Genomic DNA, 26,097 nt, shown 5'->3' with positions numbered 1-26,097 from the left:
TGTAATTGCGTGTGTTCCAATGAATAGTCCAATGCCAAGGGATCTAAAGGAAGAATTACAGTGGGTTTTGAATAAATAGGCGTATCTTTTTCCTTAGTGGATCGCACACTTCCTCCTTTCCTTGAATCGCTTTTCTGAGTTGTAGATGAAAAATGGTGCCAACTGGCGTCTTCTACAGTCACTGTGCCTTCAGGCCCTTCTCTCCTCTACCAGTGCCTTCGTATTGAAGAAGTTGTGATAGCTGATTAACAGCTGTAAGGAACTCTTTGGGTCACTTCAACTTTCAGTACTCTCTGGGCTTGTTGCGAAGAAGTAGGAGCATCGAACAGCAGCACATTTTTCATTGCATTTGCAACCAGCAAGGGCTGAAAAGAAAGCTCCAGCTGGGCATGATAGCTGATGTCATCCATATCCTCTTGCCCTAGTTCCCACTCACTATTGCATATGGCATGATAAACACCAGTGAGCAGCTGGACCATGAAAGCCGGATCCAAGACCACACAGTTCCTTCCAGCGATTTTCATGCTGCCTAGGAAAGCCACTCACGGAGAATCTGGAGCCCATTCTGCATAGCAACTGGTAGGAAGAAGGCGGCATATACACAACCGCATAATTGTCGCACAACCTAAGAAAACCTAGCACTTCAAACCTGTTCTGTACTGTAAAAGTTTTCTCTTTGGGGGTGAAAGTTGCTGTAAACCACTTTGATGAGATTGTGCTGGCTCAAAGCTCCCTCCATTAGCCATGGACCCCAATGCTGATAAGTTGAAGGCTTGGATAATGATGGAATCGTTAAAAAAATAACACCTTATTGTTTCCATTTTTATCAGCAATTTCGAAGTTGTAAATGCTTAATAGTAAAGATTCGATGCAGCCATTGCTTTGCCAATCACAGTTGGCAGTTAGATGCAAATAGAAGGAAATTGGCTCAGGAAGGAACTGCTTGGTAAATCTCTTTTGTCGCACTTCAGAACAGCGGTGCAGTTCAAGTAGCTGGTGAGAGATCCGTTCTAGGAGCTCACTATTTGGGTCTTGCATGACTTTATATTTAGCAGACTCTAGACTTTTCTTGCGATGGAGGGATGCAGCATAGGCAGATAACTGTGTTTCTGGTAATACCTTGTATTCTGAGAGCCATTCTTCCACTACCCCACATTCAGATCCCAGCATCTTCTAACCATGTCCATTGTTCTCTAACAGGGTTATAATAAAAATCAGTTTTCTACATCGAGCCGTGGGAGGTGTGGAATTTCACGTGGACTGCATTTATTGACTCGTTCAACATCCTTGTATCTCTAAAGCAATGCCAGAACAAAGAGGCCATAGTCCTGGGTAATGCACCAAAATCTATTCATACCAAGTCCTATAACCTAAAGCTTGGAATCTTCCTTAAAAACTCCACTGATTTAATGCAAGGGCATCTTTTCAGAGCAAATTGTCAAGCATTCTGGGACGTCACAGCATCTTACTCCACCTTCACTCCTGGAGCCCTGGTTATGTCTCCCCTCTAGTTCTTCCAGACAAGCCTCAGCAAAGCACCAATGCCATCTGCCAAAGGACATAAAGGCCCTTTACTTCCATGAGAACTTTGCCTGTAATGCCAAGACTGGCCACTGCAATAGGAATGGCGCTGTTTGCTTCCTGCAGAAATCATCATAGGGCATAAACATGCTGGCTCAGCGACCAGCTGATCGGTGAGGTTCCTGGGCAGCAGACAAATGTTGATTTACTATTGATGGCCAATCCTGTTGATAAACCATCAATAGTTTTATAACTGATACCATGTCACACAATGCCTCATGATTAGGCCTACACAGAGCTGTGAAGACACTATACCAAATGTCTCATTACATAGTGCTACTATGTAGCTACTGTGTGCAAGATGTTCCAACACATTTCCCCTTTAAAAAGTTCATTATGGGACAAAAGCCAAATTAATAACTGCATAAAACTTAACAAGATATTATGAGGCAGGACTGAATGTGACTCCACATGGTGCTCTTATCAGCAGGCAGACCACAGTAGCTCCGGAACAGAAGCTCAGGATAAACCGTGTCATAAATCAATGCCCTATAAAAGGAATTATATGAGGACTCAAAAGTGTGAATGTAAAGGGCAAGATGATTTTTGGGGGGGCAGAGAGAATAAAACTTTAAGATGTATTCCCATCTTGGGAATCCTATTTCAATGTGTTCGAAATCGCAAAGCAATGCAGTCACCCATAAGATGTTTATGTCCAAAATGCTCCGTTCTCCAGATACTGCAGATGTTGATTCCTCTGGTTGTTTACTGCTCATTGTCAAGGAAACAGACCACCTCTAATATGGAAAGTAATAGCAGAGAGGCCGGCCCTTGTGCACTACTTTCATCCAAATCTGATGGCCAGGATCTCATGAGCGCATGCGCAGGGGCAATAGCTTCCCGTCCAGACACCACCTATGGGAACGCTCTGCTATTCCTTTACAATGGCGTCCTGGGCCCAGAGAGAAGAAAACTGAATACGGAAGACTCCAAAAAGAGACATCACCACCTGTGGTCACTGTGTAGAGTCAGTATTTGAAAACCTCATATGGTAACTATTATGTGGAGGTATACTAAGGCCCCCTGTCCATGGGCATTGCGGTATCCCGCGGCGAATCTCAGCTGCAGGAGCCGCCGCCCGGGAGCAGGAGCCGGCAGACAGTTCTCCGCAGGTCTGCCTATCTGACAGCTAGACTGACCGCGGAGAATCGGGGCAATTCGCAGCATGCTGCAAATTGCCGGCCGCGAGCGGAGAATTGCAATGATTCTCTGCTCGTAGACACGGTGCCGGCACTTTCCATAGCAATGCTATATTTACCGCCAGCGAGATCACTGCCGTGGACAGGGGGCCTAGAGCAAAGTCATTGTATCTAAGCGTGTTGCATAATAAACGTTTTCTTATAGAATATATATAATTTTTGGTGGGGTCCTGTTGCTGCATTTATGTACTGAGCTTGGTTCTAGTGCTGTATTTATGTACTGAGGTTTTTGGCTAGGTTCACACGGGGCGGATTTGCAGCAGAATTTCCGTGCAGAATTTTGCTGCGGCAAATCCACCTGCGGTCGTTAATCCCGAGATTAGCCATCCATGTGGACGAGAATTTGCAAAAATCTCGTCCACACGGGGCGGCCATTCCATTGCGGCAAGGACAGGCGTAACTGGTGTTGAGGCGTGGATTTAAAACATGCAGCATGTCTATTTCTTTCCGCTGCGGCCTCGCACTTCTCTATGGGAAGAAAAAGCCGCAGTGGAATGCCGGCAGCCGAACCGCTCCAAAGCCTGTGGCGAAATGCAGCAGTTTTGAAGCTGCGCTTTTCCAGCAAACTTTCTGCGGTTTTTCGGTGCGGCCAATGCGCGGGAATTCTGCTGGAAATCCGCCCCATGTGAACCTAGCCTTAGTGTGGTGCTGTATTTATAAGCATTTAAAGCATGGAAGGATCTGACGGGGCTGGCTACACGACTTGACCACAGTGACCAATGGCTTCACAATTTTACCAGTAGTTTGTGACACTGGCGTAACTATAGGAGATGTGGTTAAACCCGGGCCCAGGATCCTTAGGGGGCCCATAAGACCTCTCTTCTCCATATAGGGAGCCCAGTACTATGAATAAAGCATTATAGTTGGGGGCCCTGTTACAGGTTTTGCATTGGGGCCCAGGAGCTTCAAGTTACGCCACTGGTTTGTGTGGCTATGGTTTAGCTAGGTGCAGCCAGCCGGACTGTGTGTTTGCACCGCAAGGATATGCTCACATGGGGCGGATTTGCTGTAGATTTTCCTCAGCAGACAATTCTGTTGTAAATCTACACCAAAAATTGAAGTGCTCAAATCGGTTGCGGATCCGCACCAAAATACGTGTCAAAGTCTACATAGAATGGTGTGGATTTGCTGTAGATGTTTTCCGCTGCAGCAAATCCACCAGTACATACCCTAAGGGTGGGCCACTATTCATGGACACACTTTACCCTTTTACCCTTTGTCAGGGGAAGGAGCCCTATGCATATATGCCAAGAGTTTTCCCAGTATGTACAGCAAACACAGGGCTCAGACACAATGCAAACATTGGATCATCGTGGCGTTTAACTTTAAGTTTCCGAGATTTCATAAAGAGTAATATACATATATCAGCGAGGCGCTAGTCGTGGAGCTTCACTGTAAGCGTTGGTATTTTTAGACAAAAGTTTCCTGTTCTACTTTCCTGCTGGGTCTGTAATTTGAGGACTGTTGTATGTTATACAGAACGGAATGTACAGAAAGCAGCGATGGGACAAAGTGAGGGGGGGGGGCGACTCAACCAGCCCTGCAATCCTATCCCTTGTGCCTAGCAGGAGAGGAAGGGTTAATCATAGCATTATTATGACTGTTGTGCTTACGTGCAGACAGGATCATCTGCACTCCTGGTGACCATATGGATAGTACTTCAAGGGTTAACAGGACAATGCCCAAGGGAGTGTCTGTGTGTTGTTTGTAGATAGTAGCAACCAATGAGAGTGTTAGCTCTGGGGGCCGGAGTTAGATATGCTTCCTATTGGTGGAGTCAAAAACTACTTCATAAGTCATGGGCGCAACTTTTAAGAAAAACAGAAGTAGAAAGTGTAAGCAGAGTAATGATGAGAGGTAGACGAGGACGACACCACACCGACACCGGGTAAGAATATATATACATACAGATGTGTGCGCCCTTAACTGTTCTCTTGGCTTGACATATCCGAAGATGAGTTGCGGGAGGTGACATAGGTTCCCATCTTAAAAAAGGGGACCTGTGCCGGATGTCATCCATAAGCTATCTGTCTCCATCTGTTAAACTGATGTATACTTCTTTACCGGATGGCGCAAGAATGTATCGATTTTGTATCCTGAGAAATTCAAGAAAACTCAAGGGTGGAAAGTATCATGTTTCATCTCTATATAGTGATACTACTGTATACCCTTTTAATGTACTGTATATCAAATCAGGTGTGACTGCAGGTAAACCCAATATTCCTCATGTAACATTCATACACTCAGGAAGCTAAGATATGAGGAGTTGTTTGAAAGGTTATCTGTTCTGGTGGTTACTAGTAATGTATTCCCTTCATTTTGGTGAGCACACCTGAACCAAAGTCCTAACATAAATACCAGAACGAAATTCAGTACATAGATACACTACTAGAACCAAGCTCATAATATAAATACAGCCCCGGAACCAAACTTAGTGCATAGATACAATACTAGAACCAAGCTCATAATATAAATACAGCCCCGAAACCAAACTTAGTGCATAGATACACTACTAGAACCAAGCTCATAATATAAATACAGCCCCGGAACCAAACTTAGTGCATAGATACAATACTAGAACCAAGCTCATAATATAAATACAGCACCGGAACCAAACTTAGTGCATAGATACAATACTAGAACCAAGATTATGACGTAAATACAGAACCGAACTCATAAATACAGCATGAACCATTCTCAGTGCATAGATAAAATGCAAGAACCAATCTCATAACCAATACAGCAGCAGAACCAAGCTCAGTGCATGCAGTCCAATAAAATGTCAGACAGCACTGTTCGGTTCCATCGTAAGACAGATTCAGTTTGACCAGGGGATTCTCCTTTCCTGCTTCCTGAACGGAGCAGGAAAATAAGTTCCCCAATGCAGATGTGAAAACAGCCTTAGTCAGATGTAGGAGAACAGTCTTCTGAACAATTGGTGCCACCTTGGGTACAGGCACCCCATCCCCCAGTAACACACCCAAAATTTTGGTAACCATTATAGGTTCTGATTCTCTCAGTACATTCAATGAATGTACTTTTTAGAAACCAAATGGCCAGGGCATCAGATAGGAAAATCCAACTTGATCCCATAAGTGATGATAACCCTAAGGAATATTACCTGTCTATACACCATAGCCCACCATATCCTATATGCCCCATACCTATGATATCATCTGGTACTGCAGTACTATTAGGGCCCTCTACAAGCATTGGTCATGTTTGGAATTGAAGATCAGCCCCATTCACTTCAACACAGTCAAGCTGTAATACCCTACACTCAAATCATGGACTGGTGTTTTGGGACCCAAGCAACTATGTCTTTCTAATTCTGTACAACCCCTTTAATTTTTGCTATTTAACACCTGTGAATCTTGGATCTTTGCTAGTGCTATTGTACTTACGCACCATGTTTTGACTGTATATTTAGGGCAGGACTATTAATGCTCCCCATGCCACATGGCTATGTGAAGGAAAACTGGCTGTGGGAAGCAAATGACCAGTGCCCATCAGTGGAGCTGTCCCATGATCGGCAAGAAGTTTATTTCCACACAGATCCTGTTTTGGAAAGCTGTGGTACTGCTGGGGTGCGTGGAGATACGGGTGAGAGGAAGCGCTCAAACTCCTTTACATCAACCTGGTCATCTTGTCCATGATATCCTCACCATGCATGGCCGGATATACACTAAAGCAGGATAGAAAAGGAAGGTGGAGCAACCCAAGTGAAGCACAATAGAAAATAGAGAGTTATGGATTAAAGATTCTAAGTGAAAAGTCTGTCCCTCAGATTATATATATATATATATATATATATGTATATCCCCCCAAGTGTCATCACACCCTCCTAGGTGGACAGGTAGACAATGAATACCAGAAAGGTTGAAAAATTGGGTGTAAGGCGCGACCTTGATACATATATGCTTGCACAAAATGAATTTTGCCAAGCTTCTCTGTTTGTTTATGAAATCAGCACATATATACACGTTTTGAGGTCAGCAGACCTCTTCTTCAGTAAATGCTGGGAACATACATCTGTTGTACTGATGCATGTCAATTGCTGAACATCTCTGAAGACATCAGTCAGCACAACAGCTGTATGTCCTCAGTATTTACTGAGGAAGGGGTCTGCTGACCTTCGAAACGTATATACTGTATGTGCTGATTTCATAAATTAACAGAGAAGTTTGGCAAAACACAATTTGTGTAAGCATTAGAGATGAGCGAACACGTTCGGCCCCGCCCCTTTTTCGCCCGAACACCGAACTTTGCGAACACCTCGGTGTTCGGGCGAAAAAGTTCGGGGGCCGCCGTGGCAGCGCGGGGGGGTGCGGCGGGGAGCGGGGGGGAGAGGGAGAGAGAGAGGGCTCCCCCCTGTTCCCCGCTACTGCCGCCCGCGCCGCCGCGCATCTCCCCGCCCCCCGGCGGCACCCGGACACTTACGCGCGAACACTCCAGTGTTCGCTAAAGCCGGTGTCCGGGTGCGGATGTGTCCGTTACGGACACGTTCGCTCATCTCTAGTAAGCATATATGTATACTGAGGTTGCGTCTTACATCCAAATTTTCAATCTTTCTGGTACTCATTGCATATACACTAATTGTCCACTTAATTAAAGCACATACTTTCCTCTATGGAGATTAGAGCCGTTGCCCTCGAAGTGCAGCATAAAATCACGTGACAAGTTTTCCATGGATCAGTTTCAACCTGACTCCACATTAGATTGGAAAATACAGCGATCTGAGCGAATTCCAATGAGGCGTGGCGATTAGTGCTAGACTAACCGGGGCCAGGATGTCACTGCCAACCTTGGGGGGTTTTGCATGTAATAAAGTGGCCATTCAGTGTATGTGAATATATGACAATAAATAGATAATTTTTATATAATGACATAATCTGGTTTTCCTCTTCTAGGCTTCCTACAAGGAGAACATTACTGGGAGATAGAATTCCTGGAACCACCATCTGGACTGTCCGTTATGGTTGGTGTTGGCACCAGTAGAGTCTCACTGTGTGCCAGAAGTTTCCAGTATCTCAACTTACTAGGCAAGATGGGGTTCCCCCTCTACACAGTCTACCTAAGTTCAGGGTGCTAAAAAAAAAATAGCATAAAACCCTACCATTAGACGTAGTGGAGAATAGCACATGATACAACTGAGGGTTGGGGGCAACCATCCTGATGTAAACATTGTCACGTCTACTCCAATTTTGACTACTAATGCTTCATGTGACTCTTTCCAGGCCTGGATGGAGACAGCTGGGGTTTGTCCTATAAAGGCAATATCTGTCATGCAGGCAGCAGTAAGCAGTACACTGAGCCATTCTATGAGGAGGGGACACTCATCGGTGTGCATCTGAACATGGGGCAGGGGACACTGACCTTTTACAAAGACAGACAGAATTTGGGACTTGCCTTCACAGGACTACACAAGGTATTGTCATAGGTGTTCATGTTTAGTGGTTCAACATTTTGGAGTGTGTGTGTATTATGATGTGCCAAAAGTCATGGGATAGCAGTATGCAAATTGATTTGGAAGTGGCGTTCCTTTAGATGATGGCTTGGAACACCCACACCTGTATAATTTGTGAGGAGTTATCTTGTGTGGTTGAACGTTGTCCAGCATGCTCACAGCAAGACGACATGTTCAACCGAGGATCATAGTGGATGCCAGGCAGATGGGACATCACATTTCCAAGGTTGTGTGGGTATTTAATTTTCAACAGTGTCACATGAGTACCTGGAATATGTCATAGAAGGCATTACCACCCACAGTGCAATGGCAGCCTAATGATTGCAAACTGTTGTGTCTAGCTAGAATTCTGCATGCACATAGAAATGCAACTGTGGCACAAATCACATCCATATTCAATGCAGGAGACCCCACATATCCTGCATGTCATTTTCAGCGTTCTTTAGCTTTCATGGGATAGGGGAGCAGAAGACCCATCAGAGCGCCTCTGTTAACATCATGACATGGGGCAAAGCACCTCACCTGGGCTCGTGAGGTTACTAACTGGACCCTAGAAGACCAACAGCATGTGGCTTGGTATGATGAGCCACAGTACCAATTGTTTTGGGCTGATGGTAGCGTTCGTGTGTGGTGCAGACCCCATGAAGCCATGGTCCCCAGTTCTCAACAAGGCACTGTACAAGATGGTGGCTTCCTACAGGTGTGCAGTGTGTTCTTAGGGCATGGGTTAGGTCCACTGGTGTTCCTACACACATTATTGACCAGTACCCACTCCTTTGCCCCTTCGTGGACTTCATGTACCCCCACAATGATGAGATATTCCAGCAGGATAATGCACCATGCCATCGGGTCCAAGTTGTCGAGAATTGGTTAGATGAACATTCTGGAGAGTTCCTATGAATGGTTGAGCTTGCACATACGCTCGACATAACCCAATCAAGCATTTGTGGGATGTGGTGGTGAAGTCCATTCACACCCTACACCTACAAATACCATAGAGCCGTGGGTGACTATCCAGAAAGCATGCCCCAACACCCTCCAGCTGTCAAATTTATGCCATATCAAGTTGCTGCACTGAGCTAGAGAGGGTCCTACATTATATTAGTTCTTGTTTCAGGACTTTATTGCTCAATGTATAACAGTATGCAGTAAGCTCCCTCTAGTGGTGGCTGCAGACTACCAGAATGTTATCTTGTAACTCTATATCTATGCTTTGTGTTAAAAAAAAATGGTGCTTTGAACACTTATAAAGATAACTTATGAAATTAATCAACACCGAAGACCTTTATTTATCACTTTCTTAAGTGCATTTTTGTGTCTGACCATTTCCCTTACCTCTCAGGTACAGCTGCCATTATATCCCATGGTTTCTTCCACCAGCCCTGGCACAGAGTTGGCTCTGAGATTACGTTATTGTACTTTACCAACCCTGGAGGAGCGATGTCTCAGTACGCTGGCACATAACCTGACACAAAAAGACTCTGCTGATCTCCTCCCTCTGCCAGCAGTTGTCAGGTGGAAGTTGAAAACCTGGAAGAATTGGGACTTGCTGAGACAAGAGCGGTAGTGTAAGAAGCTGCCACTAGAGACTTTATGGCAGTAGCACTAACTGCCCACAAGGCTGAGCTGAGAACATCCTTATTTGACTCCCCCTGGAATTACTTGTTGGAATATTCAAAGGAACTACCGGAGAAAAGAGTGAAGTATATGGACTGTGGAGACGGAGCCAAGTCTCAAAATAGTAAAAGCAGGTTGAAATTGGTATGTCCCCGAGAAATCTTGTTTGTCCACAAGGAGATGAAGAACAGAGGGGTCCTAGGATAGGACAGGGAGAAGTTGGAGGCCATTTTAGTATATGCAATGGGTCCTCTTTGGCTCAGTGTTTTCCTCAGTTGGTCATTAATGCAATCTTATGACTACCTTGTAATGACCACAGCTAGGGAAGCAGAGCCCATTGAGACATGCAACTTAGTATCTTGGGTCACAAAGCTTGAGTGCTGCCCTCCACTGTTAAAGGGATTGATCAGGACTTTTACTATTGATGACCTATAGTTGATCGGCTGGGGACCACTGCTTGGGATCCCTGCTGATCGCTGGGAATTCAATGAGAGTTGTGCTTGCAGTCGGAGGTTGGGAAGCTGCAGTGTTGACAGCGCAATCTGCTTCCAGAACTGACAGCGATCAGCTGATCAACTATTAATGACCTATCAATAGTAAAAGTCCTGAACAACCCCTTTAACAGCAGAGGACAGCGCTCAGGCCTTGTGCCCCAAGACACTAAAATTGCATGTATGACATTGAGTATATTAAGGCTAGAAGTGTTGGCTGTAGCGACGAATTAGGTTGCCATTTCAGGCTAGGGCTACATCACAGAATTGTCATGCCATATCACAACCTAGTATAATTTAATGTAGTTGTGTTGAATTTCTTTCTATCGTCAGGTCGCGGTATTTTACGAGTTGCAACGCGACTGCATTTCCTTATATTAGGCTGCGATGTAACATGGGAATACGGCAATCTTTGGCTATGGTAACCTTAATTGTATTACCAACATTCGCAGATTCTGTTGGCCATTCTAGAATTGGGTGTTTGTCACCTGGCTACAAGGAGACTGGAGATGATTTCCCATAAGATTGTGTTTATATCACTGTATATTTCAGCACTTGTATATTAAATGTGAGTTTTAATACAGTGTATTACTCTTCCACACTTTGCCATCAGACTGTTTTGCGGGGGCGTTAGTGAGACCATATTCTAGATGGTCCGGTATGACAGCTTGGGGAGGGTCTCAGCACTTATCTCCGTCTCCAGCACTTATAGAAGTGACCTGCCCCGACTCTTCTACGTTCTTGCAGCATGTCATCACGCACCTTGATTTTGCATCTTGTTGCATCATTATTTATAGGAGGCGTTACAAATTCTTCCTGCTGGAATCTGTTCTCATATTTCTCTGCCTCCTTCTCACAGACGACTACAGCAAAAACAGGAATATATACAAAATAGTTGCAGTTTTTAAGAAACTGCACCAAGAGCATGCTGGGACTCGGAAACTATTAAAGGCCAGTTTGACAGGAACGAATACGTGTGAATGTGTTTGCCTGTAATCCAGCCACGGGTCCGATCACCTGAACTAACAGCGTCCTAAGGACCGATGACGTTGGGGTCCATATACACTGGAAGAGTACCGTTTGAACAAGCGAATGACGTCAGAGTTCGCTCGTGCAGCCTCGGTATATGGGCAGACACATCTTTGACTCGCTCAAACGAGAAGTTGTTCAGTCGTTCACATTGATTGAGAACGAATGAACGAATTAGCTTTTTGAATGACAATCATTACGTCTAAAAGAGACTTTAGTAACAATTATGTGAAATGGGTCTTGGGGTAAATTCACATGGAACAATTTCTACAGTCAGGCCTCATGTCCACGGGCACGCATGGATTCCTAATGCAGAATCCTGCAGCGATTTACAGCTGTGCCCGCAGCCATTAGGCCAAAAATGACATTTTCTAACCTGTCTCGACGCAACGTGGGTCTCCTCCGTCGCAGCCGGATCTCTTTTCTTCTGCATGGTGGATGCGTCCAGACGCGCCGGCGGAGTGCAACGCGCATGCGCAGTCCTTTTTTTTTTTCTTGAAATCTGCTTTCCCACAGTGTCATCCATGGCCGCGCCGTGGATCGGACAGCTTTCATTGACTGCAATGGAAGCCGTTCGTGTGGGAAACCACAGAAAATGGAGTATGCTGCGATTTTTATCCAGCACGCCAGGATAAAATGACATCTGCAAAAAATTTTATTACCTGCGGATGCCCATTGAGTGGCTATGGGCATATTGAACTGCGGGGGACCTGAGTGGATTCCACAATACAATTTTGCTCGGGGACATAAGGCCTAAATCTGCTGTGTGCGGGTAGATTAATTTATTACAACTGGTGCTCTTAATCTGAAGCACACTGGAGAAAGAGGACCCATATGTATTAAGAGGTGTAAGTCTCCTGGGCCATCCATGCGCTTCAAATTGAGATCTACACCAGATATGAGCAAATCTGTCGGGCCGTGGAAGGCGCTGATGCTCCTGCCTACCTGTTATACAAAAATATGGGAATGTTTAAAGCTTTTCTAAGTAAGGGTCCTTTTACACGGGACGACTTGTTGGGCACAGATACCTGACAGTAGTCCCAGAGATGATCATTCCTCAGTGAATAGAGGTGGAGCCTGATGGGAATCATTTTGGACCACCCTCAGAAAACAGGCAGTCATTCATAGATGAGTGACTGCCTGTTTACACTGGCTGATAGTCATTCAGGTTTAGGCATGCAGAAACTGAACGAAGAATGATGAGTGAATGAATGAATTCTTTTTGGCCATTCAGTCTGTGCATGCATTTACACTGAGTGATAATCGTTCAGATTCTTGCCGGATCGCAGAAATCCTAACAATTAATTGTCCCATCTTAAAGGGCGCCAGGGCTTTTGCACAAACATGCAACTTTTTCCCACCAGAATGGTGGCATATTGCCCTTCATAGATATCCGCCTAAGGATTACTTCACACGGGCGAATGCGTTATCGGGCCGTGATTCACAGCCCGATATCGCACTCACCAACATGCGATTTTGCGTCTTGCATCACTTTCGTTAAGTAGTTATCAGCCACCACGTGACCGTGGAGTTTCTCCCATTGTTTTAAATGGGGAAAACCGTACATCGCGTGCACCTAGTACGTGGTGCGATGCTGCCGGCGGCTTCATTAAAAACAAAAAGAGAGAACATGGCACGATTTGTTTCCTGCATCACTCGTGTATTACCTCAAAAGAATAGGGTTCATATTCGTGTGAGATTTGTGCATCTCGCAACACACAAATCTTGCATGATTTTCTCGCTCACCTGAAACTGGCCTAAAGTGTATAAATAGAGATGAGCGAGCATACTCGGTAAGGCGATATATTCGAGAGAGCGTCGCCTTTTTCGAGTAGCTGCTGGCTCGTGCCTGAGGATTCGGGTGGCCGCGGGGCATCGGGGAGGAGAGTGAGAGAGATCCCTCTCTCTCCCTCTCGATCCCCTCTGCAACCCCCCACTCACCCCTGCGGCCCCCCCGAATCTTCAGGGACGAGCCAGCAGGTACTCGAAAAAGGCGATGCTCTCTCGAGTATATCGCCTTACCGAGTATGCTCGCTCATCTCTATGTATAAACTAAGTGAGAAAACACTGCAAACAAAAATGCAATGTGTGAACAGCAAATCACATTTTCCTATTTAGGCTGTATTTAGACAAATGTATGCAAGTTGGGCCCAAGCTGTACCCCAGCTACAGCTGCACCCACTGATTTTGGTGGAACCAGACAACAATTTCATTTGTATAGGGCTATACTAGGAGAAGATGTCAGACAAAGGAAAGATCGGGCATGTTGCATTTCAACATGCCCAATCTTTTCTTCTCAAGGAAGATAAACCGTGGCCAGATGTGTCTGACTGTGGCTTATTCCATCTGTGTCCACACACCCTCTCAACTGAGTCGGGTGTGTAACAGCAACCCAATGTGTATAGGCATCTTTAGTATTTACTCCTGATAGCACACTCTAAAAACAACTCCAACTGTCACTTTGTGTGATGTTCTCAGCCTGGTGACACAGATGGGCAGCCACATGTGAGCAAACATGTTATTAGTAGGTGGAGCTTGTACCGGGTGTACATGAACCAGGGAGAGATGAGAACACACATGACACTGAGTATTCTTGTTTACTACTTGTGAACTTTGCACGTAGCTCCTTGCTGAAGTCATTATGTGTGACCACACCCGGGCACGGCCAATATGGTTTGTACTAGCAGTATACAAACATTTACACTTCACTGGCATTCAGTAACTATTCAGACCTGGCCATATGCACAGAATTATTAATTGCTGGGGCACGTTATGGCCACACCATAGCTGAGCCCCTGAGACAATGCCAACATGTAAATTAGAACAGTTTTCGAAATTGATCACAACTAAAAGGAGTTTCATTGCTGAAGGCCGAATGTGGTTCTGTGGTGAAACAGCCATTTAGTGTATGCACATTGGCATGGTTTCAGAACCATGCTGTGAACTCAAACATCTTGTTAGATGCTAGGAATGAAGGGGACCCAGTGCCAATTTAGTATAGCACCCCCTTTACTGTTAGTTACTGCTGGAAACTGCAAGCGGTCCCATTGGTGTAGTTGTACTGCAATTCCCTGCAGAATGGGTTGTCAGCGCACCACGGTGCAGGGAAACATAGAAAAGGAACACGGCACTAATTCTGCAGAGGACCCTTCATTTTTTGGATTCGCAGGGTCCCAGAAGTCAGACCCCTCCATCAATTAAAGTGAATGCATATCCTAGCAATAAGGTATCACTTTATAAAATGGCAATACCCCTTTAATGCTAGTTTTACAATAAGCATACCTTCATTTTAATGGTGCTTTCGTCTAAGCTGATAATCACCCTCCGCCATGGATACAAGATTTGATATGTGCAGGCATGGAGGCTCTAGTACCCTGTTGCACCACTTCTAGCTTGGATACAAGATGTGATACGGGTGGGCATGGAGGCTCTAGTACCCTGTTGCACCACTTCTAGCTTGGATACAAGATGTGGTACAGGCAGGCATGGAGGCTCTAGTACCCTGTTGTACCGCCTCTAGCTTGGATACAAGATGTGATACAGGTGGGCATGGAGGCTCTAGTACCCCGTTGTACCACCTCTAGCTTGGATATAAGATGTGATACAGGTGGGCATGGAGGCTCTAGGAACTTGTTGTACCGTCTCTAACTTGGATACAAGATGTGATATGTGTGGGCATGGAGGCTCTAGTACCCTGTTGCCCAAGTGGGGGAACAATTCGTCGATATGACCATCCAGCTTCTCCCATTCCAATATTACGCCCCCTCTCAAACTCTTAACTAGGTGAAGATTACTTGATTGCAGCATAGAGGCGTCTAGTGGCCAACAAGCTCTACACAAGCGGAAGAGGTCACTACATGCAAGGAGCCTCCGAGAGCCTCTTATAGGCCAAGGGGGGAATCACCTTTAGGGTCTCAGGTAATAAGACCGTTCAGCTAATCACCCCAACTCTAATCATTTACATATCTGCCGGAGATGTAACTGCATGCCAAGGTTTGCAGTAAAACAACCTTCTTCTAGGTGCTGTGATTATTTTTTTGTTGTTGGGGGTGGGTGTTCATAGGCACCATCTCCTTGCCTAACTGTACCTTCTAGGTCATTCCCTCAGCACCCTCGCTTACCTTCCAGTCATTCGAAGTCCACATCCTGCAAGTCTTCCGCCCACTGCCCCTGCGTGTCGCAGTTATTTACCGTCCCCCAGGTCCCAACAGCCTGTTCCTAGACCACTTCGCCGCCTGGCTCCCCCACTTCCTATCCTGTGACATCCCGACCCACATCCTTGGCGATTTTAACATCCCTACTAACGACCCCAGCTCCTCATCTGCCTCCCAGCTTTTAAAGCTTACCTCCCTCCTCGGCCTATCACAAATCTCTGTCTCCCCCACTCACAGAGATGGCAACGCTCTCGATTTAATCTTCCTCCATCTTTGCTCTGCCTCTCACTTTACTAACTCCCCCCTTCCACTCTCAGATCAAACCTCCTCTCTTTCTCCAGCAGGCACCCTAGCTTCTCTCCGCTGACGACATCCAACTATTCACCTCTTCCCGTGAGATCTCTGAACCATTCCTCCCAAATATCACCAACTGTCTGTCCGCTGTCTCTAACACTATGTCCTCCCTTTTTCTCAAACTTAATCTCTTTAAAACTAACCTCGTCTTTCCGCCTTCCAACTGACCTCCCCTCAACATCTCCATTCCAGTGTCTGGCACCATCATAACCCCCAGACAGCACGCCCACTGCCTTGGGGTCACACTGGACTCTGACCTCTCCTTAACCCCCCACATCCAATCTCTGGCCCAATCATGCCACATGCACCTCAGAACTATTGTTAAAATCCGTTACTTACAACGGATGCGCTAAAGACACTCGTGGTTGCGCTCATCCACTCCCGACTAGACTACTGCAACTCGCTATTCATCAACCTCCCCCACACTAGACTCGCTCCACTCCAATCCATACTAAATGCGACAGCTAGGCTCATTTTTCTATCCAGACGTTACTCAGACGCCTCTGCACTATGCCAGTCACTGCACTGGCTGCCCATCCCAATGCAGAACTAAATTTAAACTCCTCTACCTCACCCACAAAGCTCTGCATGGTGCCGCGCCACCGTACATCGCCTCCCTCCTGTCTGTACACCACCCAGCCAGTTCACTCCGATCCGCTAACACTCTCAAACTAAACACCCCTCTAATACGAACCTCACACGCTCGCCTACAGGACTTCACTAGAGCAGCACCCATCCTCTGGAACGCTCTACCCCAGGGTATCAGGACAATTCCCGATCCACGAAATTTCAGACATGGCTTAAAAAAATGCACCTTTTCAGGGAGGCATACCAAATCCCCTGACCTAGTCCCCCTTCCCTTCCCTATGGCTCTCCACACGTTCCACCCTGCCTATCACATATGACCTCTACCCCTGCACCCCTTTCCCACCCTACCACGTTTGCTTTCTAATAACAGATTTCCACATGAAATCCCCTACTGCCTGTGTTCCCCATGCCTCGCTACCCCCTCGTACCTCCTGTACCACCCTTACCCCATTTGTTTCAAACTGATTATACCTCACATTGTAATATTGTTTGCATTTATCCCATGCTTGAAAGCACTGCAGAATAAGTTGGCGCTATACAAAGATTATTATTATTATTTCATACTAAATCATAAAGCTGATTAGTGCATAGCCTTCTGAAAAGGGTCAAGCCATTGTGCGTGCTGAGTATGTAAAGAGGCTCTTCGGAATCCACGTCCCCCCAAGCTTAGTTTATGGTAGGTTCCCTTTAATACACCAGCTCTAATACTGCCCCCTATGCACAGAAATAAAACACGGACACGGGTTACATTTCATGGACAGATTTTTTTTTCTCTTCTCATTGAAATTGAAGTACAAAACGTGAAATCACAAGCAGAATAAAAATGTGAAGCCAGGCAGGAACCATATTTATACCAGCTGAGAACCACTACAGATAGGAAGTAACGATAAAGGAGAAACAGAACAATCCTGTCAGCAGACAAATCCTCAGGATCGCCACAACCTCAAACACATGTTGAGAAATATTAATACGCCAATGCCCGGTCATGTGGTCGATCCTACTGACGGCTCACTTCCTGAAGTGGATCGGGGCAGGACATGAGTAATGTACAGGTAGGCCACATCCATTCATACAACGGTCTGAACCCACACAAAGCATATGCTGGCTGAGAACTACAGTTTCCCTTCTGTTTATGGGAGGTAGATTTCAAAATGGCTACCGCAGACAGGACGATAAAGGGAAAGGGCTCGGGTATTGGGCATAGCACTAGGGAGCCTTCGAATCGTTCTGGGATCAAGACGCATGTTGAGAAGAGGGGTCTCCTAGCCTACCAGGCGATGGCTGCCACGTGGAGAGTTGGCTGCGCTCTCTTCAGTTGCTTCTTATGGGACTTACGGAAACAGCTGAACAAGCAAGATTGATCCAATTGTTCGCTAAAGGCAAGGCTCACATTGGTGTCTATATACACGTCCCAACGTCAATAAAAACACAGGTAGTGTTGTCATGTGGAAAGCAGCGCAGAGCTTATCTTTATAGGTGGCCTGGTACTTTAACTAGTGATAACTTGGAACAAGAATACTTATTACATTATTTTCCTTGACTATTGCAGAAGAACAGAGATGTAATCCCCTAACGTTGTGTGTACAGCTTCTATATAAATGTGTCTCCGTGGCAACAGACTACAAATAAATCCTGTGTAGTCTGATCCTGCAGTTGTAGGTCTTTGCATTTAGCCTATTTACAATTATCACTCAAAATTTGTTCAAATCAGTCAGCTTAAAAAACCTTGCTGGCTTCTCGTCCGGTGTAAAGGCTTCCCCGCTCAGCGCTTCATATAGGAGGTGAAGCGCTGAGCGGGAAACGGACGAGAAGCCTGCGAGCCGGTGGCAAGACTCTCAGTATAAATGCTCTGCACAAGCGCTGACGACCTTAAAAGGTCGTTTAAAAGGACCTCAAGCCAGTTTAGGGGGCAGATGGAAGGGAGTAAGGGTGGCTTTACACGGAGCGATAGTGGTTCCGTATAAAGACTGCGAGCGATAGTGGTTCCGTATAAAGACTGCGAGCGATAGTGGTGCCGTATAAATGTGGCCACCAGCAGAGTGACTAGCGCTAATTTGTTCACTTGTGGTTTTGTTTTTGCTCACCTACAAATAAAATAGACGTTGGTTGATTGAAGTCTGGTGTGAACAGGTAATCGTTTGTCTTTCAGGAAGGTGTGCGCTTCAGCAACCGCAAACATGAACAACCGCTTTGTGTAAAAGCACGCGAACAACAATCGTTCAGACGCTGACATCTCGCCAAATCGAATATTTCCAGCGACCATTTGATCGATCGGTGTAAACCTACCTTACTACAGGACTGCAAGATCAGACCACTCATGCGGACTGATTGTAGTTTGTAACCATGTAGCCACATAGCTCTTGCATAGGAGCTGTATACACAAAATGGTAGGCGTTTTTGATTAAAGTAGGGGCTAGGATCTCATGCACATAACTATATTCAGGATCCGTATCCCAAGGATCCCAGATATAGCGGCAATGCATTTCAATAAGGGCATGCATAGGTAGCATGTCTGATGCTAGGTTTCCACCCGCAAACATTTTGTTCTGGAGGTGGATACAGTGCGATATATGGCCCCCATTATGGAACAGGGTGTAATACATTTCCAACAAGACCTTTAGATGATATGTTATTGTTGATGATGATAGCTTTACAAAAAGCGTAAAAAAAGGGTTCAAAGATTAATCTACATGTTAAGACAGTGATTGATTTAAGCCTCCCAATAAAGGATACACCTGCTCATCTGTAAACCCTTAAACATACATCAGGCCTTCAAAAACACACATCCAAGGCAAACATTTGGCAACAAAACATGTAAAAAAATTACAAAACAGTTTTCAAAAATGCACTTTTTAAAAAGGACCAGGGCCGGATCACAGACCACATAATACCTAGCTACACAGAGGATCTCCAGCAGATATTAAAACGGCCATTGTGACCAATCACTTGATCTCGAACGATTGTGGTCACATGACTAGACTCTTTGGTCTTCAGCACCAAACAGCAGGGGGGGAAAAAACATGTATGGCACGAAGCAATACACAGACAAAGGCGGCATTGCCCAGCACACATCGTTGCTGTGCCTCAGAATATACCTCCTTGAACACCAATTTATAACACTGTGTCATTGTGTCTTCCCCTACTGCAAAGTGCCACTATTACAGTTCCCACAAGGGTTGTCACCCAGCTTTCCCAGACACCTAATTGATAAATCTGACTAGCTATGCGGTGATGTAACTCTTAGGGTATGGAATGCTATCTTTTCTCCTTAGGGAGAGCACCTAGACGGTGAGTGAGGAGACTTATAAGGTCATGCATGCTCCTCTGGGTAATATGCAAATAAGGGAGCTGGAACAATACCTCTGCGGTGCCACCTATTGGAAAGCAGCATTCCTGCAAATCAATGTTAGACTCTTTATACAAGCCTTGTAACAATGACTGTTCACACATGGCAGAAGTGGTGCGGATTTTGATGCGGTTTTGATATGGATTTTCTGCTATGTGTGAACGTACCCATATGATGTTGCATAGCTGAGCAGATTTGCCATTCAGAATATGGAACAGTTGAGAAATATTCCCTATATATCTGTAATGATGGCCATATTGGTTGTCACGCTACATTTCTAGGCTCCGATATAAGACATGGCTGGTAAAAAAATGGAATAAACAACTATTTTCTGTGCAGTGACAATTAGGCAATGATCACCTACGTTTACATATCCAACAAACCAAAAGTTAACGCAAAACTTACAGCTGCCAAGCATATAATAGTGTATAGGTGCAGGTCAAAATAGTGACCGTGGGACTAAAAAGAAAAAAAACAAAACAAAAGGCAACAAAGACGACATCAGCTTCCTGCAATGTGGTCTTCGCAGAGAAGTTCTCCAAACTGGAACCTTTATGGTCTTTGAAACTGTAAATCCTTAAAGGAACACGCAAGTCAAAAGGGAATATATTATGTGGTCATGTAGTGTTATGGTGATTTATTACCTGCCCATTGGAAAGGTTTTGTGTTCCCGGTAAGCTGTTATATAATTGTTTTTATATAGTAACAGCTAGTGGTTCTACATGAACAAATATTTTTGACTCCACCACTTCAGTCATGTGACAACTAAGCTCCTCCTGCAGTAGTTAATACCCCCCCCCCCAAAAAAAAAAAAAAAAACCCAAGAAAACAAGACTTACAAGTTTATCCCAAAAATCTAATTTTACCACCTATTCCATGGATAAGAGATAAAATGCCTGATCGGCGGGGGTCTCCCCCCTCTCCCCCCCCCCCCCCCCCATTGATCTTGAGAAGTGGAGTCCCGTGCCCCTTCTTCTCACAGTGGTTGAGCATGCGCTTCTCCGTTCATTTCAATAGGGCTGGCAGAAATAGCCAAGGATCTGTACTCCGCTATTTCCAGCGGTCCCAAAGAAGATGATTGGAGCAGCTCCTTGCATGTGCGACCGCCGCCCCATTCAATCTCCTGTATGGGGTGCAGCGAGACCGCAGTAAGGAGGAGAGGGGGAACACGAGACCTCTATTCTTTGGTTTGGTGGGGGTCTCAGCAGTGAGACCCCACTGATCAGACCTTTAACAACTATTCTATGGATAGGAGATAAACATCATCTGTGATACAACCCCACTTTAAAGGGGTTATACAGGATTAGAAAAACATGGCTGCTTTCTTTCAAAATATGGGCATACCTGGCAATGGGTTGTGTCTGGTATTGCAGCTCAGCCCAATTGAATTTAATGGAGCTGAGATGCAATACCAGACCCAACCTGTGGACAGGTGAGGTGCTGTTTTTGGAAAACAAAGCAGCCATTTTTTCTAATCCTGTACAACGCAAATGGCAAATAAAAGTGAGGCATTGTGGGATATACCGTAAGCTGGTTTAAATAAAAAGTATTTCTACCATTTGGTTCAAGATTTTTAAAGCCTTCTCTTGCTGGTTTTCCTACAGGGATGTCATCAATGCAGCGTTATGTGAAGCTGGAGTTTGGGGGATATTTTGGCTATCAATATTCTGGAGACTGCTATACTTGTATAAAAATATTGTTAAAAGAACATAAACAACCTAACAAATAAAAGCAAGTAGGTCAGATGGAGACCCCGAAATGTAGAACCACTCCATGTAATGGTGGTGTTGTTGTTGGTGAGACGAAATACCAATCTTCCACATTTCAAAGACTGCATCAGACAAAATTTGCGAGTCATCTTTAAAAAAAAAAATTTCAAAAATTTTCCTAGGTCATTTGCACCATATAAATGTCGGTATGTCTTGTACTTAGGGGCCTGCCAAGTCAGAGCTCTTCTGGCAATGTACAAAATATGGCCTAGAGGTATGAAGAGACGATAAAACAAAGGAGGTGGTGTGAAGGAATGTCAAGGAGGAGAAATGAATGGAGAGAAGTCATACAGTAGATTCTCGCCAATCATTTATAAAAGTACTATACGCCACAACACGCCACCTCACGCCCAACATTACCACAACTATCACAAAGGAAAGTGCTTCTCTGCCTACCAGAGGCATCAGCAGTCGCCAGGATTCGGGTAGACACTTGGATGGCTTTGTGTTTGGAGCGTCCTTGTGCTGCCAACTGCATTGGAGATGCCAGCTCCAACGTGTCAAACAGAGGTATCCACATACACACGCATACAGACTACAGGACAGGACAGTGATACGGTGGGGGTGGCTGTGCAGCACTAGGCTGGCAGTGATGGAGTATGGCAGGGAGAACATTCCGATTTACAAGCTAATGTCCTAAAACAGCTCCTTCTGGTTGTCTAGCAGGAACTTCGTAAAGCTGTTGATGGGATTGATGGCTTTGAGGGTCATGGCCACATCTTTTGCCCAAAGGAGGTTTGGGCCAAACACCACAGCCAGGTTAGTATTTGTCATCTTATTCTCACCGCTCCGAGCAGACACCTTGAAAGGAATCAAAAGATGGGTGTTAGAGAGCAGATGAGAACATTGCCACTCAAAGACGCTGAAATCACCTTCTTACCTCAACAAGAAAACCAATGAGGAACCGGAGAACTTCATAATTCTCTTCAGGTAAAGTCTTAAGAGTATCTCTGGTGGATTCCACCTGCTGGTCTGGTTCTAAAGCTGAAGGGTATTTGTACAGAAGGAATAGGTTACGGAACAATACATGGATGCAGTTTGGATACCTGAAATATCTCGGGACCAAAAAAAACAGCTGTGGAAGACAGTCTGCAATAGCATTGGTCAATTTTTTTGCAAATCTGTGAAGGTTGGCTGCTGGTAGAAACCACTTGGTAATTAACACTCTGGCTCATTGAAAGGGATCTTAAAGGAAATGTGTCATCAGAAAACAACCTATTGTATAAAATCAGGTTTTAATGGTAAACAGCTTTAAGAGTTTTTGGTGCTTTTTTTCACCATTTTCCATGTCACTAACACAGGATCCACTATTGGCAATAGGAGATGGTCAAAAAGCATACCAACAACTTTCTCCCATAGAAGTAAATAGGTTCCCTCCTGTCCATTCTGTCTATGGCCCATGAGGTTGCTGTAAAGCATATCACTAAATGCTGTTAGCTGCACCTCAGGCAAGATTTATCTACCCCTATCTTAACAAAAGGTAAATCAACACCTGAGAAAGAAATCAAAAAGTAGAATTTACTTACAAATGTTAATACTTAGTGGGGCCTCCTTTGGTTCTAATGACATTGGATACGCTCTGTGGCATACTTTCAACTTTCATACTTCATTAGTATGTCTACAGATAGCATTTCCCTCCATCCTGGAGTAATGAATCGCGCTACTCCACCTTCACATCAGATGGCCGTACCTGGGTGTGGAGGATTTTGGGGAACACCTCTTACTTGAATGTGTTGTGCCAATAGCCAAGTATGGCAGAGGCTCAGCTGTGGTCTAAGGATGTTGTACGTGGCATGGTCTCGGTCCTTTGGTTGTAGTGACAAGAACCATGAACACGGAGGTGAACCCTGACATTCTAGACAATAATGTGCTTCTGACAATGTGGTAATACTCTGGGAATGGTCAGCCATACGTCCAACAAGACAATGCGTCTTGTCACAAATCCAATGCAATTTTACGTTGGTTTGAGGATGGCTGTTCCACGACTGGACTGGCCTGTACAGAGTCCGGACCTGAACCCTACAGAACATCTTTGGGATAAACTGGAATGTTGGGTTAGGAAACATAAACAGCGTCCATCTTCTCTGCAAGACCTCTCCAGACGTTTGCAGGATGAATGGAGGGAAATACCGACTGAAGTGTATCAGACATTAGTAGAAAGTATTCCACAGAGAGTATCCAATGTCATAAGGGCCAAAAGAGGTCCCAATAAGTATTAACATATGGAAATAAATACCACTTCTGATTCTTGCTCAGATGTCCAGTCACTTTTGGTAGGAGAGTGTATTAACTATAACACCATGAGAAAGAAAGAAACTTGAAGCTCTGTACTAGAAAAACAGAGCTCTGACGTCTATAAAGATATATTCTGAAATGAATCAGCACAGAATTTTGGCTCTACCAATAAAACAGTGTTACAAACATTCATGCCTGGCATGCAAAAATTATTCTTTACCGTCTTTGATTATAAGATGGGAATGCACCTTCAAAGTAATGGCAGATTGCTACAACATGCCATCACTTTATGATCAGTGGGGGTCTAACCTCTAAAACTCCCACTATCTTGTGAATTAAAAAAGACTGCAGCGATGATTCAGAGAACTGCAGCCACCGGCCCCAATTACTTTAACGGAGCTTTGCAGCAGTTCCCATCCACACCACATGGTTGTGGCACCATCGTATAGGAAAAAGCAGCGATGGGGCCGCAGTGCCAAGTCAGTGCTGCAGCCTAGTCATTCACATGACTGGTGAGGCCCCAGATCATAAAATGATACTGTATCCTAGAGATATGCCATCACTTTATGAGACAGCAAACCCCTTTTTGAAGCAAAAGGGAGTCACAAAAAACATTAGATGGATTTATAAAATCCATTGGGGTGTTTACCTTCCTCTGGATCAACAAGGGAAGGGGGTGGGGGTGAAACAGGCTGAACTAGATGGACATTGTCTTCATTCTGCCTAACATAGTATGTTACTATTTCTAAACAAATTTGGAGGATTTGCAATGCAGCAACTAATCAGGTCTCTGCTTCTATTTAATTATACTTTAGACATAATGCCAGCTGTAATCCGATTGGCTGCTTTAGGTATTTCAGCTGTTTTTTATTTGCTATGAACCTTATCATTTTCTCCGACCGTGTGCAATTCCAGTTGAAATAAGAGCAGAGGAACGTGACTACTGACAGAAGAAGGAAATGCTCCACTTACTAGAAAATCCAACAACGTAGTTGTAAAGGTTAAACGTCAGCAGCGGCTCAGGGAGCTCCCGGAGGAAGGTCTTGAGGATGACTGCGGTCAAATGGACATCATCGTACTGCTGGAAGTCAACAGGCGTTCCTGGATACAGACACAAAGAACGGATATCATTACTTCAGACCACATCAGGAGGGGAAAACCTTTCATTTCAATTAGGGGTTGTTTAGTTTACAAAACCCACAATTGAATATCCTATTAGGGAATACTGAGTAAGTAGGGAGTGAAGTCCAACATTTTGGATCCTCATCTATTAGCCAGAGTGGAGAACAGCTACGAAGACCTTCTTTGCATCGACTTTGTCGAATTGTACTTTACTGGTACCATTTGTTGATCCATAGGTGAGATAGGCTAAACTAGCTATTTTCACCATGTTTTTTTAATTTATTTTTTCATGCCGTGCACTGTGCAGGTTAAATAATGTACTAACTTTTTTTCTCATTACAAACACAGCGATACCACATGTGCGTTTTTTTTTTTAAATACTAAAGTAGGAAAGGTGGGGTTTTGACGGTTTTATTTTTATTACTTTTTTTAATATATTTTTAATACTTTAAAACTTTTTATTTTTGTCCCACTAGGGGACTTGAACATCTGCATTTTTAATTCCTCTAATACGCTATTACACATCAGCATAGTAGTGCATTAGAAAGCCAATGAGGTCAGCCAGAGACTGAGCCTCATAAATCACTGTAGCTGGCAGACCCCGAGGCTATAGTCAAGCCTTCGGGTGCCCTAGCAACCCATTGGGACCCTGTGATCACATTGCATGGGTCCGATGGGTGATAGAAGAAGCTCCCTCCCTCTATTTGGCTTTTACATGCCGTGGTTGCACTGACTGCGGCGTGTAAAGGCCTAAATAGTGGGAATCAAAGGTCTCTTTGGTTCCCGCTATTAGAGCAAGTGCCCGGCTGTCATCCGACGGGTGATCCACGCCCGGCTTCTAATACAACACCGTCTTCTGACCAATCAAGTGGTGTCGCCGGTGGGTTACTACTGTGATTCTGCATGGCTATCTGAGTGAATAGTAAACAATGCCTTTGGTGCAATAGTTTGAGAAACCAAGTAATCTTGTAGATATGATACCTTTGGATGGCTAACAGAAATGCATGATGTTACAGCAAGCTTTCGGGGATATATCTCGCCCCCTTCGTGCATTTCTGTTAGCCATCAAAAGGTATCATATCTACAAGATTACTTTATTTCTCTCACTGAGATCACTCACACATTGCTCTACAGCTTAACATGGT

The 26,097-nt window shown here is 44.8% G+C and overlaps 2 protein-coding genes and 1 pseudogene across 2 annotated transcripts in view; 1 reads left to right on the top strand and 2 right to left on the bottom strand.

The window, feature by feature from the left end:
* Nucleotides 1–245: 245 nt before the first annotated feature.
* LOC136581777 (hyccin 2 pseudogene) lies at nt 246–1,170 on the bottom strand (annotated as a pseudogene).
* Nucleotides 1,171–4,560: 3,390 nt separating this feature from the next.
* LOC136582381 (SPRY domain-containing SOCS box protein 3-like) lies at nt 4,561–10,954 on the top strand. Its single transcript, XM_066583386.1, has 5 exons — nt 4,561–4,668; nt 6,211–6,383; nt 7,691–7,822; nt 8,018–8,208; nt 9,590–10,954. Exons 1-5 carry the CDS (start codon nt 4,628–4,630, stop codon nt 9,812–9,814), a joined length of 762 nt encoding a protein of 253 aa, XP_066439483.1. The 5' UTR covers nt 4,561–4,627; the 3' UTR covers nt 9,815–10,954.
* A 10,934-nt stretch (nt 10,955–21,888) lies between these two features.
* The window catches only part of ARHGAP1 (Rho GTPase activating protein 1), a 49,196-nt gene continuing 44,987 nt past the window's right edge, over nt 21,889–26,097 (bottom strand). The window contains exons 11-13 of the mRNA XM_066583385.1: nt 24,803–24,931; nt 22,476–22,579; nt 21,889–22,396 (exon numbers count right to left, since the gene is read on the bottom strand). Of these exons, the coding sequence (XP_066439482.1) occupies nt 22,232–22,396; nt 22,476–22,579; nt 24,803–24,931 (398 nt within the window). The 3' untranslated portion in view covers nt 21,889–22,231. The remainder of the gene's footprint in view (nt 22,397–22,475; nt 22,580–24,802; nt 24,932–26,097) is intronic.

This window comes from Eleutherodactylus coqui, chromosome 11 (assembly GCF_035609145.1).
Source record: "Eleutherodactylus coqui strain aEleCoq1 chromosome 11, aEleCoq1.hap1, whole genome shotgun sequence".
Classification (NCBI taxonomy): domain Eukaryota; kingdom Metazoa; phylum Chordata; class Amphibia; order Anura; family Eleutherodactylidae; genus Eleutherodactylus; species Eleutherodactylus coqui.
Note: the sequence above shows the minus strand (reverse complement) of the source record. Positions and strands in the feature narration are given on the sequence as shown.